Here is a 17,404-nt window from a genome sequence, read left to right as displayed (position 1 = left end):
GGGGCCCAACTTAAATGCCTCTGTGCAAATGCACGTAGCATGGGGAATAAACAAGAGGCATTAGAGACGTGCGCACGCCTGCAGGGCTACGACCTTATTGGCATCACGGAGATGTGGTGGGATGGCTCCTATGACTGGAGTGTTGGGATGGAGGGATACAGGCTCTTTAGGAAGGACAGACAGGGGAGACGAGGAAGGGGTGTCGCCCTCTATGTCAATGACCAGCTGGAGTGCATGGAGCTCTGCCTGGGGATTGATGAGGAGCTGACCAAGAGCTTATGGGTCAGGACTAAAGGGAAGGCAGGGAGAGGTGACATTACGGTGGGGGTCTGCTACAGGCCACTTGACCAGGAAGACCGAGCGGATGAGGCCCTCTATAGACAGATAGGAGCAGCCTCACGCTCACAAGCCCTGGTCCTCATGGGGGACTTCAACCACCCCAACATCTGTTGGAGGGACAACACGGCAGGGCATAAGCAATCCGGGAGGTTCCTGGAATGCATCGATGACAACTTCCTTCTGCAAGTGGTAGGGGAGCCAAGGAGGAGAGGTGCTATGCTGGACCTTGTTCTCACCAACAAGGAGGGGCTCATGGGGAATGTGAAGCTCAAGGGCAGCCTGGGCTGCAGCGACCACAAAATGGTTCAGTTCAAGATCCTGAGGGCACCAAGGAGGGCGCACAGCAAGCTCACTACCCTGGACTTCAGGAGAGCAGACTTTGGCCTCTTCAGGGATCGGCTTGGCAGAGTGCCATGGGACAAAGGCCTGGAGGGAAGAGGGGCCCAAGAAAGCTGGGTAATATCCAAGGATCACCTCCTTCAAGCTCAGGAGCGATGCATGCCAACAAAGAGGAAGTCCGACAAAAACGCCAGGAGGCCTGCATGGATGAACAAGGAGCTCCTGGACAAACTCCAACACAAAAAGGAAGCCTCCAGAGGGTGGAAGCAAGGACAGGTAGCCTGGGAGAAATACAGAGAAACTGTGCGAGCAGCCAGGGATCAGGTTAGGAAAGCTAAAGCCCTGATAGAATTAAATCTGGCCGGGGACGTCAAGGGCAACAAGAAAAGATTCTATAGGTACATCAGGGATAAAAGGAAGACAAGGGAAAATGTGGGCCCTCTCCAGAATGAAATGGGAGACCTTGTTACCCGGGACACAGAGAAGGCGGAGGTACTCAATGATTTTTTTGCCTTGGTCTTCACTGGCAAGTGCTTGAGCCTCACGGCCCAAGCTACAGAAGGCAAAGGCGGGGACTGGGAGAATGAAGAGCCACCCACTGTGGGAGAACATCGAGTTCGAGACCATCTAAGGCACCTGAAGGTGCACAAGCCCATGGGACTCGAGGAGATCCATCCGCGGGTCCTGAAGGAACTGGCGGATGAAGTTGCTAAGCCACTATCCATCGTATTTGAGAAGTCGTGGCAGTCCGGTGAAGCTCCCACTGACTGGAAAAGGGGAAACATAACCCCCATTTTTAAGAAGGGAAAAAAGGAAGACCCGGGGAACTACAGGCCAGTCAGTGTCACCTCTGTGCCTGGGAAGATCATGGAACAGATCCTCCTGGAAGCTATGCTAAGGCGCATCGAGACAGCCAGCATGGCTTCACCAAGGGCAAGTCCTGCCTGACCAACCTAGTGGCCTTCTAGGATGGAGTCACTACATCAGTGGACACGGGAAGGGCTACAGATGTCGTCTATCTGGACCTCTGTAAGGTCTTTGACACGGTCCCCCACAACATCCTCCTCTCTAAACTGGAGAGGTATGGATTTGATGGGTGGACTGTCCGGTGGGTGAGGAATTGGTTAGATAGTGGCATCCGTAGGGTAGTGGTCAACAGCTCAATGTCCAGATGGAGGTTGGTGATGAGTGGCGTCCCACAGGGGTCCGTATTGGGACCGGTACAGTTTAATATCTTCATCAATGACATAGACAGTGGGATCGAGCGCACCCTCAGCAAGTTTGCAGATGACGCCAAGCTGAGTGGTGCGGTCGACATGCCAGAGGGACAGGATGCCATCCAGAGGGACCTGGACAAGCTCGAGAAGTGGACCTGTGTGAAACTCATGAGGTTTAACAAGGCCAAGTGCAAGGTCCTGCACCTGGGTCAGGGCAACCCCCACTATCAATACAGGCTGGGGGATGAAGGGATTGAGAGCAGCCCTGCCAAGAAGGACTTGGGGGTACTGGGGGATGAAAAGCTGGACATGAGCCAGCAATGGGCGCTCGCAGCCCAGAAGGCCAATCGTATCCTGGGCTGCATCCAAAGAAGCGTGGCCAGCAGGTCGAGGGAGGCGACTCTGCCCCTCTGCTCTGCTCTGGGGAGACCCCACCTGGAGTACTGCGTCCAGCTCTGAAGCCCTCAGCATAAGAAAGACACGGACCTGTTGGAGCGGGTCCTGAAGAGGGCCACGAAAATGATCAGGGGGATGGAACACCTCTCCTATGAAGAAAGGCTGAGAGAGTTGGCGTTGTTCAGCCTAGAGAAGAGAAGGTTTCGGGGAGACCTTATTGCAGCCTATCAGTACTTAAAGGGGGCTTATAAAAAAGATGGGGGCAGACTTTTTAGCAGGGCCTGTTGCGACAGGACAAGGGGGAATGGCTTTAAACTAAAGGAGGGTAGATTCAGACTAGATGTAAGGAAGAAATTTTTTATGCTGAGGGTGGTGAAACACTGGAAGAGGTTGCCCAGAGAGGTGGTGGATGCCCCATCCCTGGAAACATTCAAGGTCAGGTTGGACGGGACTGTGAGCAACCTGATCTAGTTGAAGATGTCCCTGTCCACGGCAGGGGGGTTGACTAGATGACCTTTAGAGGTCCCTTCCAACCCAAACTATTCTATGATTCTATAACACTTTTAAATATTATGTATCCTTTTTATCTTATTGTATGCCTTGAAAATTAAGCTATTTAAAAAACATAGAAAATGGGTTTCTTTTCAAAACAAGAGATAAATACTTAAAATTGTAAAATTCTTTCAGTGAAATTTTTTATTTTTAGAAATGAATGCTTTTACTCACATTCATGAGGTTTCTAATTTGGCAATACCAGATATTCACTACAGATTAGAACTTGCATAACAGACCTTTTTTAAAAAAAACCAAGCAGTTGTTCTATCACAGTTCAACTTCGAAATTAAGAATCTCTTGGTAAGTGAAAACTTAAGGTGAAACTTAAAATATCACTGAAGCTAGTTAAAAGCATCTAAAAAATAACCTATAAGAAAATAGGAGAAATTAAGGACAAAGTGTGTTATTGAAAGTATGTACAGATCTTTCTTCATTAATACATTCACTAATAATGTAATCAGGCAATGACCTGTATAACTTTTCCATGTTTATATCAGTTAAAAAAGAACTTTAAAAGTAATTCCAATCAAATTCACCTATTACAAAATGTTTTTGTTCTTTGATATTCCCAACCACATAAAGGTAAACTCGTGATTATTAGATTATCAATTTATTTATACAGCAGATAAAGATATATTTTATATAGGATTTTTTACTTTCTGAATAACACATTACCCTTTTTTATCAGTCAGCAAGGAACAGTCTAATAATTGACATGGGACACATTTCTAGCATTTCTATTTTTAAACAAGCTTTACAGCTATTTTAAGTAAGAAATCATAGCTGAAGAAGTCTTACATAAAAAATAAAATATTCTCTCATATGATTTTTAAGGACAATTAAAAGGGAAACTTAAAAAGAGATGGAAAAGTCAGTAAGCACTTGATTTTTATGTCAAACTCTGAAGAAGTGCCATTAGCTGTTGGAGGTGAAAACACAGCTTAATTAGTGAATGCGAACAGGTATGTGAACGGGCACATATACAGGCAGCAGGTAACTCTGCATGGGTGTGTGGAACGGGGGCTGCTGAATAGCTGAAATTGCACTTCTGAGCTGTGAGGCGATTCCCACTACTTGCTAGCTGCAACCAGTAGGGGCTGGTTGTAAATTTTGATAATAAATGGTCTAGACAAAAGCACCATGTTCTGAATCCTCCCATTAATGAAAAGGTGTGAGACAGAAGCACCAATTAAGGAGGCTGATCATGAGTTGTGCTTCTGTACATAGACTGTTTAGACTGGGAAAACTGGGGGCTTAGGGTTACGGAAAGAAAAGCTGGTGCTGAAAAGAAGCATCCTGAAAAGAAGAATTGGTGACAGGAAAGAGAATGGGGTTTGGAAATAAGGTGGAGACGATGCTGACTAGAAGACAGATCCTGGAAGTGGGAGAAGATTCTGTAGATCATAGAATCATAGAATATCTGAAGTTGGAAGGGACCCATAAGGATCATCTAGTCCAACTCCCTGCTCCTTGCAGGACTACCTAATGCTAAACCATATGACCAAGAGCATCATCCAGATGCTCCTTGAACTCTGAAAGGCTTGGTGCCGTGACCGCTTCCCTGGGGAGCCTGTTCCAGTGACCGATCACCCTCTCAGTGAAGAACCTTTTCCTAATGTCCAATCTGAACTTCCCCTGACGCAGCTTCATTCCATTTCATGTCCTATCACCGGTCACCAGAGAGATATATGGAGACAAGTAGCGGGAGATGCCTGGAGATCTTGGCTGGTGATGCCCAACATCCGTAACTGCAAGCAGTGGCACAGCACAAATTGACACAACTTTCTGCCCAACCTTCCTGGACCAGCAGCAACCTCTCTGCTGGGGAGGGAAGTTGAGACCTCGTGAGCTTAGCTCTGGAGGGGAACCAAGTGAGTGAGTGTGTGAGATAATCAAGTAGAGTAAAAACTCTGATCTCACTGGGTTCTTAAATACCAGGATCCAGATCCACTATGGGTTATTGCTTATTTTGTCTCACCCATGAGAGTACTAACATTTTTGACAGCAAAAACACTTGAAAAGAGTCTACAATAAACATTCAAACCAAAGAAATCAGAAAAATTAGTTAGAACTGCTGCTGGAGTCTATACACGAAGCAGTGACAGGAAACTGAACTGTCATTTTGACAACCGTTCAGGCTTGGAGAAGAAGCCATCAATTTGCCAGACTGTTATTAAAATATAAAATATATAAACATGCTTGAAACTGTTTGCTTTATCATTTTGCAAACTGTTCCTTGAAGATACGGCGTTCAGGAGAGCTCCCTAAGAAATCCAAAAGACTTGCTCTTCTTAGCTTCACTTTTCCATCTCTACATCTCCTTGTTCTGACCTTTGGTGATGGATTTTGCTATTTTATTATGGTTAGTCTGAACCTTAAGGATCTTACTTAGCTCTACAGAAACAGTTTCCAGCTTTCTAAATTGAGAAAGTTTCAATTTAGAGAGAACACCTAGGCTAACAGCTGGGACTATGGTTATACTTGTTGCCCAAATTATATCCATCAAGATCTTGTGATTAAACGTGCAGGTAATTCGGCAAGTATTTTCTGAAGTTTCCTGACTTCTACTTCAAATTATCCCATAAATCCGATATGAACACGCAATGCTGACAATGGGGTATTTTCTGTGCTGTGTCTTACCTTAGAAATATTCCCAAGAAGTTGAAACTAAAATTCTATCTGGTTGTACTTTAATCTATGAGAGTTCTCTTCTGATGCCTCTCCAAAGGGCACTTTACCACAAGGTAAACAGGACAGTATTTGGATCACAGCCTTTAAGTAAAAGAAAGGTCTGTTTTAGGTCCAAGGAAAGCAATATGGCAATTCTGTAATGCTGTGCCACTAAAGCCTGTGGCATAGACGAACCCCAAAGGGTCCCAGAACAGAGGTCTTACAGTACTTTTAAAGAAGCTAACTTGCTGGCAGAAGACCAAGAGTGTGGCAAATTAAGGGTCTAGAAAACCAGAAATCTCAAGGGCAAGGCTGCCAGAAGGATTGTGCGCTGTGTATGAGTAAATTCAGCTTAATTTTATGAGTTTCTAGTGACCTTCCAAGTTAGTTACTATAGTTATGAACTGATGGAGAAAGTCCAGTACAGTAATTCTGTAGAATCCATATCACAAAACAGAGAACATGAGAAAAAATGCGTTACAATACTTCCGTAAAACAGGAGTAATGACTGGAGGGTTAGGAATTTCCCACAAACTAATTACTAGGTTGAGGCCTGAGGTGAAACCTCCAATTCTTAAGTCCCAAAACAAATCATTAAGTGCTAGGGAATACTGTCCCCATTAGCCACTACTGCATCCCAAATGATTTTAATTCAAATCTACTGAAGCTTGTCAGTTTAAATGCTAAGAAAGTAATGACAGCCTTTTTTTTTTTTGTTATATTGCTTCATCTCATTGAACACCTGACCAAGAAGAATGATAATTTTACTTTCTAATTTTTTCAAAAAATGTTTTATCAGAGCAGTTTCTAATATTGATCCCAGGCAAAACTTCTATCTCACTGCCTTCATTTTTACTTACTACCTGAACTCCACAGGACAGAAAATATACGGTCTTAAAAGGGTTCAAGTAAAAAAAAAAAAAAAAAAAATTGTAAAATGCTGAAATACCTAGAAAAGAAACTTCTTTTAATATATTGGAAAAACAGTGCTGAAAATGTAAGCATTGAAAAAAATGGGATGAACAAAATCTATCTATGTTTTGAGACTGGTACTTTTGCAAATAAGCTTTTGGCAAGCCTGTCTAAAAGGCCAAATGTGAGTCTGGTTGCTTTAAATTATCTATTATGCAAAATCAAGCCCATTGCATCGATATTGCTGTAGATTTTTGTTCTTTTGACAGGAGTTATGTTTTCTTTATTCTACGTTATATGAAATACAGAATTTGTGTGCAGGAAAAAAATTAGAAAGTAACTGCCATCTGAAACCTGTCAACATAAATATTTTCACTTGGACCTTTCTTAATGTTAATACAGGGAATTCAAGGATTTAGGTTTGAGAAGTGGATTCCTATCCTAAGATCTGGAGAGTTTCTGAACACTTTCTAAGTAAACAAGGTAAAGGAGGAAAACTTTTCCTGAGCATTAGCAGAACAACTGCTATTCACGTTAGCAACAGCATTTAAAAAGGCTTAACTGCTTCAACCAGAAGTAGTCAAGCACAGACCAAACAACAAGAAGGCACCGAGTGAACTGGTTGGCAGAACAATGATTTTTTTTGAATCTGAGATGTCACAGTTAAGCAAAGCAAGACTTGTCTGGCCAAAATTTGTGCAACTAGAATACTAGGCCTTGCAAGTATACTACCGAGCGACAAACAGAATAAGAAGGGAAGGGTGAATTTAAAGACACACAGGTTGTGAACATATTACGAAGTGTGAAGATGTGGAAAGTGAAGTGAAATGTGACATAGAAGAATAGACAATGTTAGAAGATAGGAGGAAAAGGACTTTCACAGATGATGGTGTAAGAGGAAATATTATTCCTTCTTGCCAATACTGAGGTCGGAGAATCATAGCTCATTTTATTTTTACAATTTCCGACAACTGACATATGCAGTAAAGATATGGCATATATGGCCAAATTTGCAGGATAACATTCAAAATCTTTGGGTAGAGGTCTTACTTAATTTATTTTTCTTCTGAGTTCCAGTTGGCTCATCTTGGACTACAAAATCTATTGGACCATTCTTCCAAATGCAGAACTTTAAAAATATCATCTAATTAAACACTAGGACATTTAAGATCAATCTTAGCAGCTAGAACCTCTAGAGAGAAGCAGGTGAAAGACTTTTTGTTGATAATGGCTATGTATCTTCTTCAATTATCTTGGAGAAATTATAATATTCAAGTCCTGTAAGATGAAAGTTTGTAGAGATCCGAAAAGAAAAAATGACTCATACATTTCACCAGAAGACCAACATACTTAGTGAAAATCTTGCTTCTTAATGATAGCACCTAAGATGCCGTTGAAACTGGCACACCACAGTAAACTAAATCTACTGAAATTTTTCTTTGATAACCAGATGAAAATGAGAGACGGTTTCCTAAACTTTACAAAATCCAGGAAAACAAAAGTTGACTTTGGCTTGATTTCTTTAATGCAGGCCTCTAGAGAAGTAGATTTTACTGAAAATCCTACAGGCAGTTGCAATACCAATACTGGTATCCAAAAATCATGATATAGCTGGCAGAAAATTGGAAGACCACTAAGAATTGATAAGGAAATAGTATTTATTTGATTTAGTTAAAACAGATGGGATTATTAAGGTATATCATATTCAGATATCTAGAGAAAAAATTATCAATCACTATTTTACCAGGATTATAAATTTGTTTTAATAGTTAGATGATGGCTGTTCTTCAAGAAATACATGGCTAGAGGCAAAAAAATCATTAGCACTGATTAAGAATTGCATATATTTAATTGGCATATTAATTGGTACTATTTGCAACTCAAGTTTATCTTGATGATAGTAAGACTGTGTCTGGTGATTTTGACTTAGGATTTTTAAGTGAATGCTTTTCATTTATTAATATTTGTTGTAGCTCTAGCACAATAAGGCCCAATTCTGGTTAGGTCTTCAGATTCTGCCAAATCAGCAGAATTATACTATTATAGTAGTAGTTATTGCATAAGTGTACTAGACAAAGCTCCTAAATTCAGGAAGACAAGATCTGAAAACTGGAACGCAAGGTGAGGACTGAATAATAGAATGATATTTTCTTACTACATTTTAATAACTACGTTTTGTAGAATTTACTTCAATTATATCAGCTTCTACATTATGCTTGATGGTGGGGGTGTTGACAAAACCCACAATCAATCACAATAAAAGTAGCTCAAAAAAAAAAAGCTATATCATGACTCTTCATTCTTCTCAATTATCAGTATAGTATCTAAGTAGAACAAATCAATTATACCAGTTTTAAACACCTTGTTTAAAAGATGTATTAATCATCACTGCAACACATTTGATGTTAGTATAATGTAGCAGGGCTTATGCTTATGTGCACAGGATTTCTTTCCTGGAGTATTTAAAGGAAGTCATTATTCAGTAAAATACCTGTCACTTGAAGAGTAGATTTGGAAACATGGTGTTGAATTAAACTGTAATTTTGCAATAAATTTTTAGAGGTTAGACAGAATTAAGTCTCCACAGACAACTCATACTGTAGTGCCAAATACATGCAGATCTCTTTTCCCCAAAGTAATGAAAGTACGTTGCATTACACAATATGACCTTTGGCTCTCACACTTGTCAAAAGTTATAAAAATCTGAGTACTGAAATGCTCATTATAAGGATTGCTTGAAACAAGTTTTATTAAACTACCGCAGCTATTTAAAAGTCAAAAAAACCAAACACAAAACCCTAATCTGAATGTTAGCATGGTGCCATTCGTGATAAAATGACCAGCTGTAATCATCTAATAATCCAGGTCATATAAAGAATATTAAATTTAATGTTTCCTTTCTCTTCTGTCCAACTACAGTAACCTCCTGAAAAATATCATCACTTAACTATTTTCTTTAATAGATATGAGGGTTAGGAAAAGCAACAGAAAACCAATGGTTCTTGTTTTTCTATAATCAAACCTGAGACAGAAATATAATAATTAGATGCCAAATACAGCTTATGTTTTGTTTGTTCTTCTAATACTCTTTTAAGGCAATATATGTACTATTTTCAAAAATGACATAACAAAGGAAGCAGTTTATAATTCTAAAACAGCAGTGTTTGAATGCTGTTCATCCCTAACAATCAGTGTAACACCCATTGCCAGCCATGCTGAAATACACAGTAAAAAGTAACCACTCGACAGGTGCTAAAAAAACCCAGAAAAAGTAGGTCATCAAGATCAGGTACAAGCAAAATGCACAAACTCTTTCACTCCAAGCACAAGCTTAATAAAACAGTTTTTAAAACAAATTACAATATTGACAGACCTGTGGAGGAACCTGCCTCCTTTTTTGGTCAGGGGATGTGACATACACAGCTTGGGTATATGCATAACTTTTGAACCGCGGTTTAGGAGAAGATGAAGGTCCCTGGGGTACATTGACTGTGATCTACAAAGAAGAAATTAGAGGTGGAAAGAACAGACATATGGATAGGAGCATGAATTATAGAAGTAAAGTAACGATTTTAAGAGTAAGTGAAGAAAAAGAGGTAGGAAAGTCATCACCAGTTATGTTTTTCAAGGACAGTGTTGGTATTCAGCAGTCAAAATTGGAATGGTATTAAGGAAAGCTCTCATTTAATCCGACATCCTTTCCAAAAGCAACAAACTGTCAGGACTCAATACTGGCAGAATAACAATGTAAATTGAAGGTTCTTTATAATTTACAAGCAAAAGCTCAAAAAACAAGTGATCATGTAGTAAATCCTGAATAAACAGAGCCAATACTCATCTGTTCAGTACTTTAAAAGAGACTGAGAACCCCAAAAGGAAGATACAGATTAAATTCAGACAAGTACACTAGGCCTAAAATCTACTAAACACTTCAGCAGAGGCTGTCTGATTATTTCAGTCAAAAACATAACTGACATAGCAAGCGTAAATTAACTCCAAGTACTATATGAGCTTTTTGAGAGGCCAACTGTGAGCTGAGAACAGATGATCTTAAAATACAAGTCAGTGTAAATAAAATGCTAAAAAATTAAAAATGTGTCATGAATATGGAGAAATGTCAACTGCTATTCTCTGAAAAAGGTAAAAAGTTTCTACATGTCTGTGTTCAAATGTAAAACCTCCCCCAGCTTCTGTGTTCTTCCTTCTGGTGCCCTTCCACAACCAAAACATCCAGTGCTGTAAAAGAGATGTGCAAGGCACTTATTTGCTGAATAGTTACTTTTAAAACAGCCCAGTGCAAGGGGAAAAGCAGTACGAAAGTACAGTTCATGCAGACAAGTACATTTGACTTGCCTGTGGTGAAGAGACTTTGTCCATTATGCCCACATTTTTTTTGCCTTCCATTGGCCATCTAATACCAAACTTATGGGGTAGAAGGGAAATGACCACTTTAGAGCAGCAAGATGAAAGCAGAAAAGTGAAACAACTCACTTCTTGTGTAAAACGCTGTTGATGATGTACTTGTATGTGCTCTTCTCTAGTGACCCTTGAGTGTCGTGGCAACATCTCCACCTCCCTGATGGCTTCCATGGTGACTTGCTGGGGCAGAACTTGGAAGAGGGAAGTCACGTACATAAAGATGGACTTCTTATCTGGACAGGCAGTTGCAATGTCTGGAAGGCAAATTAATATGCATCATTTTGGTTTCCACATCAGACATGAGAAATAGCCAATCAACTTCATGGAAAGTTGGTAGACTAATGAGCAATCTATTGTCCACATGAGTTCTCTAGAGACTAATTAGAACCTTACAATCAGTTCCAAAATCACAGACTAAACTTGCATACCAATGAGAAGAAGCCAAAGTTTATAAAGGTAACTTATCTCATTCAACATGAACTTTCCATCTATATTTCTTCAGTCAAAATGCACATAGTATACAATTTGACACTGTGATCCTCATTAAGCAGGACTGGACATAGGAAAAGGTGTATTTTCTTGTGCTGTATAAATACTGCAGTTACAAAAAAATAAGGACAAGCTCATTTTCAAAGTCGTGCCTTGTACGTTCTCTTCACATCATTTAATCATTGGAAGTGACAATGATGTAAGGAAAAAAAAAAGATTTACAGTTTTTTCCAGCGAATGGGTTCATACAAAACAACTACTGAAGCCAACCTCTAATATAGCTACATAGCTTTTATATTCTACTTAGTCTTATATTCTTCATGAAGCCTGTGGAACATCTAAGGAGCATGGTATTCACAGACATTAAAACACATAATAGAACAACCCTTTAAAAAAAAGCCCTGTAAAATCTCTGTGGACTTTAGCAGTAAGTACAAGAAACTTTGCATGAACACAAAGATGACTTCAGGTTTTGCACGTAGCCATGATATACATCAGCAGGAGAAGTGATTTATCTGATTCAACATTTCAAGTCAATAACAATTTGTAAAAATGTAAGGCATGTGGCAGCTCTTTGATGTAGTTACTTTGTTATTTGGCATTGACATTTACCTCTTACACTCAGTCTAGTGAATCAAGATGTAAAAAGACTGTTGTACAAAAAAATTATCATTAATTCCATAAGTGTTTTAACATGAGCGCTGGCAGAAAGCCAAGAGCTATGAGTTTTTACTGTCCTAGATCAATCCTGGCTTAACTAAGATTAAGTTCGGGGGGGGGGGAGAAAAAAAAAAAAAGAAAAAAAATCAATTAATATATTTTGGCAGACTCAATAATGCTACAGGGTAGCATCTCATTCTCTCTTCCTAGAATGCAGAATACGTGAGGAAAGGCACCTTATGTAAAAGCTTCACATATATTTGCAAATCAAGAAAAGACATCCTATCAATATTTTTGGTTTGGCTTTCTGACCTATCTCCATACCTCTGCTTGATACATTATGAAAGAGAGCTGAAGGTTTAGTTCTACTTAGAATTGGCTGGAAAAATGACACGTTCCCTCCAACATCCCCACCACCATAAGATTTATTGTCTCAGTGGCCACAGTATATAGCATATTCTCATTTAAAAAACAAAACAAAACAAACAAAAACCCATGACTTTTCCAAATCAAGTCACGCTACAGCCCTCAGTCTCCACAGGCTTCACTCCTGTGATAGAATTCAGTCCAGGAAGTATTTTGCTATCACCATCTTCTTGTATTCTCATTAATATTTTAACACCATTTTGTTATACTCAGTGTCCACTAGTAATCGATGTTTACAATAATATCCATGCCTTTATACAGGCAAGAGTACATACTGAAAGAACACACTTTAGTGCCAGCTGTGTTTTTTCCATTTGTTGTTCATTATTTTCCTTTTCAAAATGTTCTGGTAATCAAATAGGCAAATACCTTATCATTTATCTACACAAATATCTCACACAATAAATAAAGCAAGTCCTTGCAAACAATATACATGCCAAAAATTGTTTACCCATTCTATCTGACAAATAAAAAGTACATATGCAGCTGTCAGAATCCACCGGCAAATAGGAAAAGATTTAATTATTTAATCACAACAAACAGCTAAATAACCATTGTTGCAAAGCCTGGAATATCAATCTGTCTTTCAAAATTCTTTTTTGCAGGCTCTTGAATTATCAGAGCAGGAATGACTTCTGTTATGCTATCCTATGCCTTCGCCTTCATATTTTTTTCTTTTTGAATCCAAGCCTAATATATTGTCTTTACCACCACCACTGATGGATATTTGAAGTCCTAGTACTTAGGCAGTGAATGAACTTAAATTTAAACACTTGCTTACAAGGAAGTTCACCAGTTCCTTGGAAATATGTCTCCTGTCATTTCTGGGGGCAAATTATCTGTCAACCTACACCTTCTAAAAACTAATCTCCAACTCTTGGAAAATACAGAAGATATTTAAGAAAATTAAGTCAACATATGTAGACTATGCCATTATTCAGATACTGGTTTTGAGAGAAAAAGTAAAAACAAAAAAAGGAATTATCCAGGAATTTTTTTCAAAAACAAGGTATCTTCTCCAAATTCAGCTCAGAAGCCATACTTTCTGAATATTTTCATCCATTTTCTTGACAATGACCTTCCAGGATAGGATTTAAAAGAATAAATAAGAATAAAACCAAATTAGACTACAAGTCAAAAGAGAGTTTAAAATGGGAAGCATTATAACATTAGCACAAATTATATTATTAACATGTTCATCGATCAAGAATCTGTAAGACTTTGGAAAGCTCTGAAAACCATTCCAGCTCTTTAACAAGATACAGTTGTACAACAGTATTGGAAAAGTTTCCAGCATGAATTTTCCAGCTATTGAGAGGAATCTTCTACTGTGGAAGTAGAAGATTCCACTTTTTGCTGGCAGATTAATATTTCTCAGAAGAAAACAGTGATTTTCTGGTACTCAAGCTGAAATATGTCACATGATGCATATTGTTCACAGAACTAGTTTTTTATATAGCGAAAGAAACAAAACTCCTTTGCAGGATACAGAACAAGGCCCTGACTTTACATGCTCCCCCTGAGAAAATATTCACACACTCTGACCATTTAGAGAGATTAGTCTCTCCAGGGGGGGTCTCCAGTCAAATTGAAAAAGTAAAGAGAAATAAAACAAAACACTTCTTCTAATACACAGGCTGAAAAACCTGTCTCATACTAAGGAGACACCGTAAAAGCTAGAATTTGACCATGAATTTTAATGTACAATAACATCCTGTTCATCTAGAGACACAGCTACTTGGTAACAAGTCCCAAAAGAGCAAGAAGAATCTGATTTCACCACAGAACTTTAAAACCACGAAATAAACGCCAATCCACCCCTGTTTAAGTGCTGCTGCCTTTAAAGGGTTATTACAGGTTTAATTCAGGAAGCAATTTACCCATTAAAAGTTCGCTACAGCTTGATTTTTATCAGCAAATATTCTTCATTTTCTGGTGAACATAACAAGTTTGATTGTTTGCTGAGGATGGGTGACTACAATAAACCTGAAATGTTCTGAAACCAATTCTTTTATGTAGGATGAAGTACCAAAAAAGTAAACAAAAAAAAAAAAAAGTCAGTCTTCAAAAAGTGATCCAACAGCCAATTTTTATAAGCCTTGCAGTTCACAGGTGGTTTGTTCTTGCATCCGTATGTTCTGTCAATGAGCAATTCCCTGCCAACATTCCCTGTTCCAGTGGAAAGAAGCATTTTTAAGGGATGAGTGAAAGTGAGGATGATATAAAACACCTAAATAAGCTCCATATTAAAAAGTACTGTACAGGCCTACCAACAAGAACAAAATCCAGCATTTTGTTATACAGTGTTACATTATGTATATACAGCCACACACAGAGTGCAAATTACAAGCATTCATTCAAATTTTGCTTCCAATTTTCAAATACATGTCTACTTATAATATAGCCATTCCTATTTATTAATATTTTGCTTCCTCAAAGTTTTGCCCAAATAACAGTTCTGACACTATTTGTGCTGATTCCGCTCACTCTTTGTATCAAACTAGTTGCAAAGTAACTTTGAAAGAAGACAGCTTAAATGTCTGCCGCATTGCCAGAAAGATTATATTACTGTACATAAATTGCTGATGTGGTTTCTTTACATTGAGAGACAAATTCTGAAACGTACTTCACCTTATACAGTGCTGAGAAGCAAGATAAGACTTGAGCCCTAAAAATACAAGAAATCATTTGTCCTCAAAAGTAGGTAGGATTTTCAGATAATCACAAAGTAGAAAACACAGAAAACTAACTTTTAAATCCTATACATCACCTAATACTGTTGGCTTACATCACAACAGTAATAATAAAAAATCCCAATATTTTAATATTAATATTTTAATATTACTTGTTGTTGTCCCACAGGAGATTTTAAAAGCCATACTAAAACCACATTGCTCTCCCTTCCATAACACTGAAGGAGATTCTCAAAGTTGATTTGAATTTTCAGGGATTACGCAGTTTTTTTCCCTGATAAATGGAGGCTGTTGTTTTTTCTTCTAACAAAGATATTTTTCATTTTAAGGCTTATTAATGATACTAACACAACATTAACATTTATTAGAATTTCTGAAAACAATCCTACTGCCATCCCCAAATGCATCTGTTTAGAAAGGACATAAAAGATACACGGCAGATAAACTAACTGCAGCAGCTCTCAGTTTGTTGAGATAAGACAGAGTCTAACTGATACGCAAAATATTAGTTTCTACAACGTAAACTCATTACAAGAGGGATTTCAATGTTTGTACGGCAACTCCCACTGTGGCACCAACCTCAACTGCAGTATCTAAGATGAGGGCAAAGTAGAAGTATTTAAAAATGTACAAAGACAATTTACATGTTATGTTTATTTATTTATTTTACCTTTTAGCCTCAAGAACAAGGGTGAACTTTTCAAAACACGTTCAAATGCCTGTGATAATCTGTCTGACAAGGCTCACCAAAACATTTTGTATGAGCTTCCACAAAACCTAAGTCACATAACTTTGGTCACATTTTGATTTGGATGAACCTAAATCTGCAATGGAAACTGTACGAAAGTTTACGAGACGGTACTAGTAAAAACATAACTGCTTGGTCTTAAATAGCAAGAAAAACAAGTAAGATTTTATCCCCAGATGGATGCATTAGAGTTGGCCCAGGACAGGTAAAGAGATCTTCAAAACATTACCCCCAAAACTAAGAAAAGAAAGAAGAAAAAGGGGTAAAAAATTGTAAACTTGGTAATTTGTACTCCAAATGCATATTTTCAGTCACTTACTAACAAGTCTATTTGCAGACATTAAGCTACGACAGAATCATGAGGCCTATCTTAGATTTCTTGTCACTGGTAACTTCTTAATTTCCTGATTGTGAAAGCATAAGACTAAATATATTCTGTTCTTACTTGAACACCAAGAAACAAGCAAGATTATCAGGCAAAGAATATAAGCTGTTTTTCTTCAATGAATAAAAACTTTTCCCTTAGCTAGCACCTGGTCCCAAAATGATACTGTTCTGCAGTCCATGTTTAGACTAAGACTATACTAATGGTAATAATAGCAGGAACAAAAGAAGTGGTAATGGTTTACTCTACTGACACTCACTGCTGCCAGTAAAACCTCGAAGTAATAAAAACTGTGCAGTGTCTCAAAGGTCAGCCAGTAGCTGCAGAGTCTGCTCTGCAATTATTGATCTTTTTTTGCTTGTTTTTTAAACTTGTAATTATTTTCTGCCCTGCTTTTGTACTCCATTAGTAGACTGCATATTAAATTCAAAATGAAAGAAATCTTTACAAGTAATCTCAAGGAATGGTGGTGGACTTGCAGACAGACAAAACCAGAATAATTTGTGAAATACTGCATAACTGTAAATATTGAAATCTGGACATTTAAACTGACAATTCTTTAACAAAATTGAAGAGCAGAAAACTGTTGTTTTTCTAAAATGAATTCCTTAGTGCACTTTCCAACTGAGGGAAAGATATTTAATTAAACAGAAATCTATGTGTCTACAGTCTCTTGGGGAGAAGACAGTTAAAATCTAAATAGGAAGGCTGTATCATGCAATTCAGCGTATTCCATTCCCTGCTGGTACTAAGGGTGAATTAAAGTCCTCTTAGTAGAGAGGTAAATAAGTCATTTAGCCTGCAACCTTACAGAAGTTTAAAAAAAAAAAAGGCAAAACTGAATGGCTCCACTTCTTTCCAGTGATATAGACAAGAAATCAAAATATTATTTGGAACAGGTTGAGCAAAAGTCAAAATTTTTGGAAGGCTGTTCAGTGGTCTACACGAATAAGTATGGTGATCACAGCCTATTGCTTTGCAGAATAAAATTCACATTTTATAAAATGAACTGTTCGCAAAAGGCACAAAATACATACAGATAAGTGAAGTGAGAGTGGAAACCTGAAGGACAGCGCAGTGGTGACCTATACACAGATAGCGGCACTGTTTTTCTTCCTTTCTGCAGCTATGTATACCCATTCACCTAAAACTAGTA

General features: G+C 38.3%; 1 protein-coding gene across 11 annotated transcripts in view; it reads right to left on the bottom strand.

Moving 5' to 3' along the window:
- DMD (dystrophin) overlaps nucleotides 1–17,404 on the bottom strand; it is a 1,394,632-nt gene that overhangs the window by 889,213 nt on the left and 488,015 nt on the right. For 9 of the 11 annotated variants that reach the window (XM_076355694.1, XM_076355734.1, XM_076355779.1 and 6 more), the window contains exons 8-9: nucleotides 10,920–11,101; nucleotides 9,802–9,924 (exon numbers count right to left, since the gene is read on the bottom strand). In XM_076355694.1, coding sequence (XP_076211809.1) covers nucleotides 9,802–9,924; nucleotides 10,920–11,101 — 305 coding nt within the window. The remainder of the gene's footprint in view (nucleotides 1–9,801; nucleotides 9,925–10,919; nucleotides 11,102–17,404) is intronic. The other 2 variants (XM_076355772.1, XM_076355762.1) reach the window with 1 other exon arrangement.

The sequence above is a fragment of the Aptenodytes patagonicus genome, chromosome 1 (assembly GCF_965638725.1).
Source record: "Aptenodytes patagonicus chromosome 1, bAptPat1.pri.cur, whole genome shotgun sequence".
NCBI classification, from domain to species: domain Eukaryota; kingdom Metazoa; phylum Chordata; class Aves; order Sphenisciformes; family Spheniscidae; genus Aptenodytes; species Aptenodytes patagonicus.
Note: the sequence above shows the minus strand (reverse complement) of the source record. Positions and strands in the feature narration are given on the sequence as shown.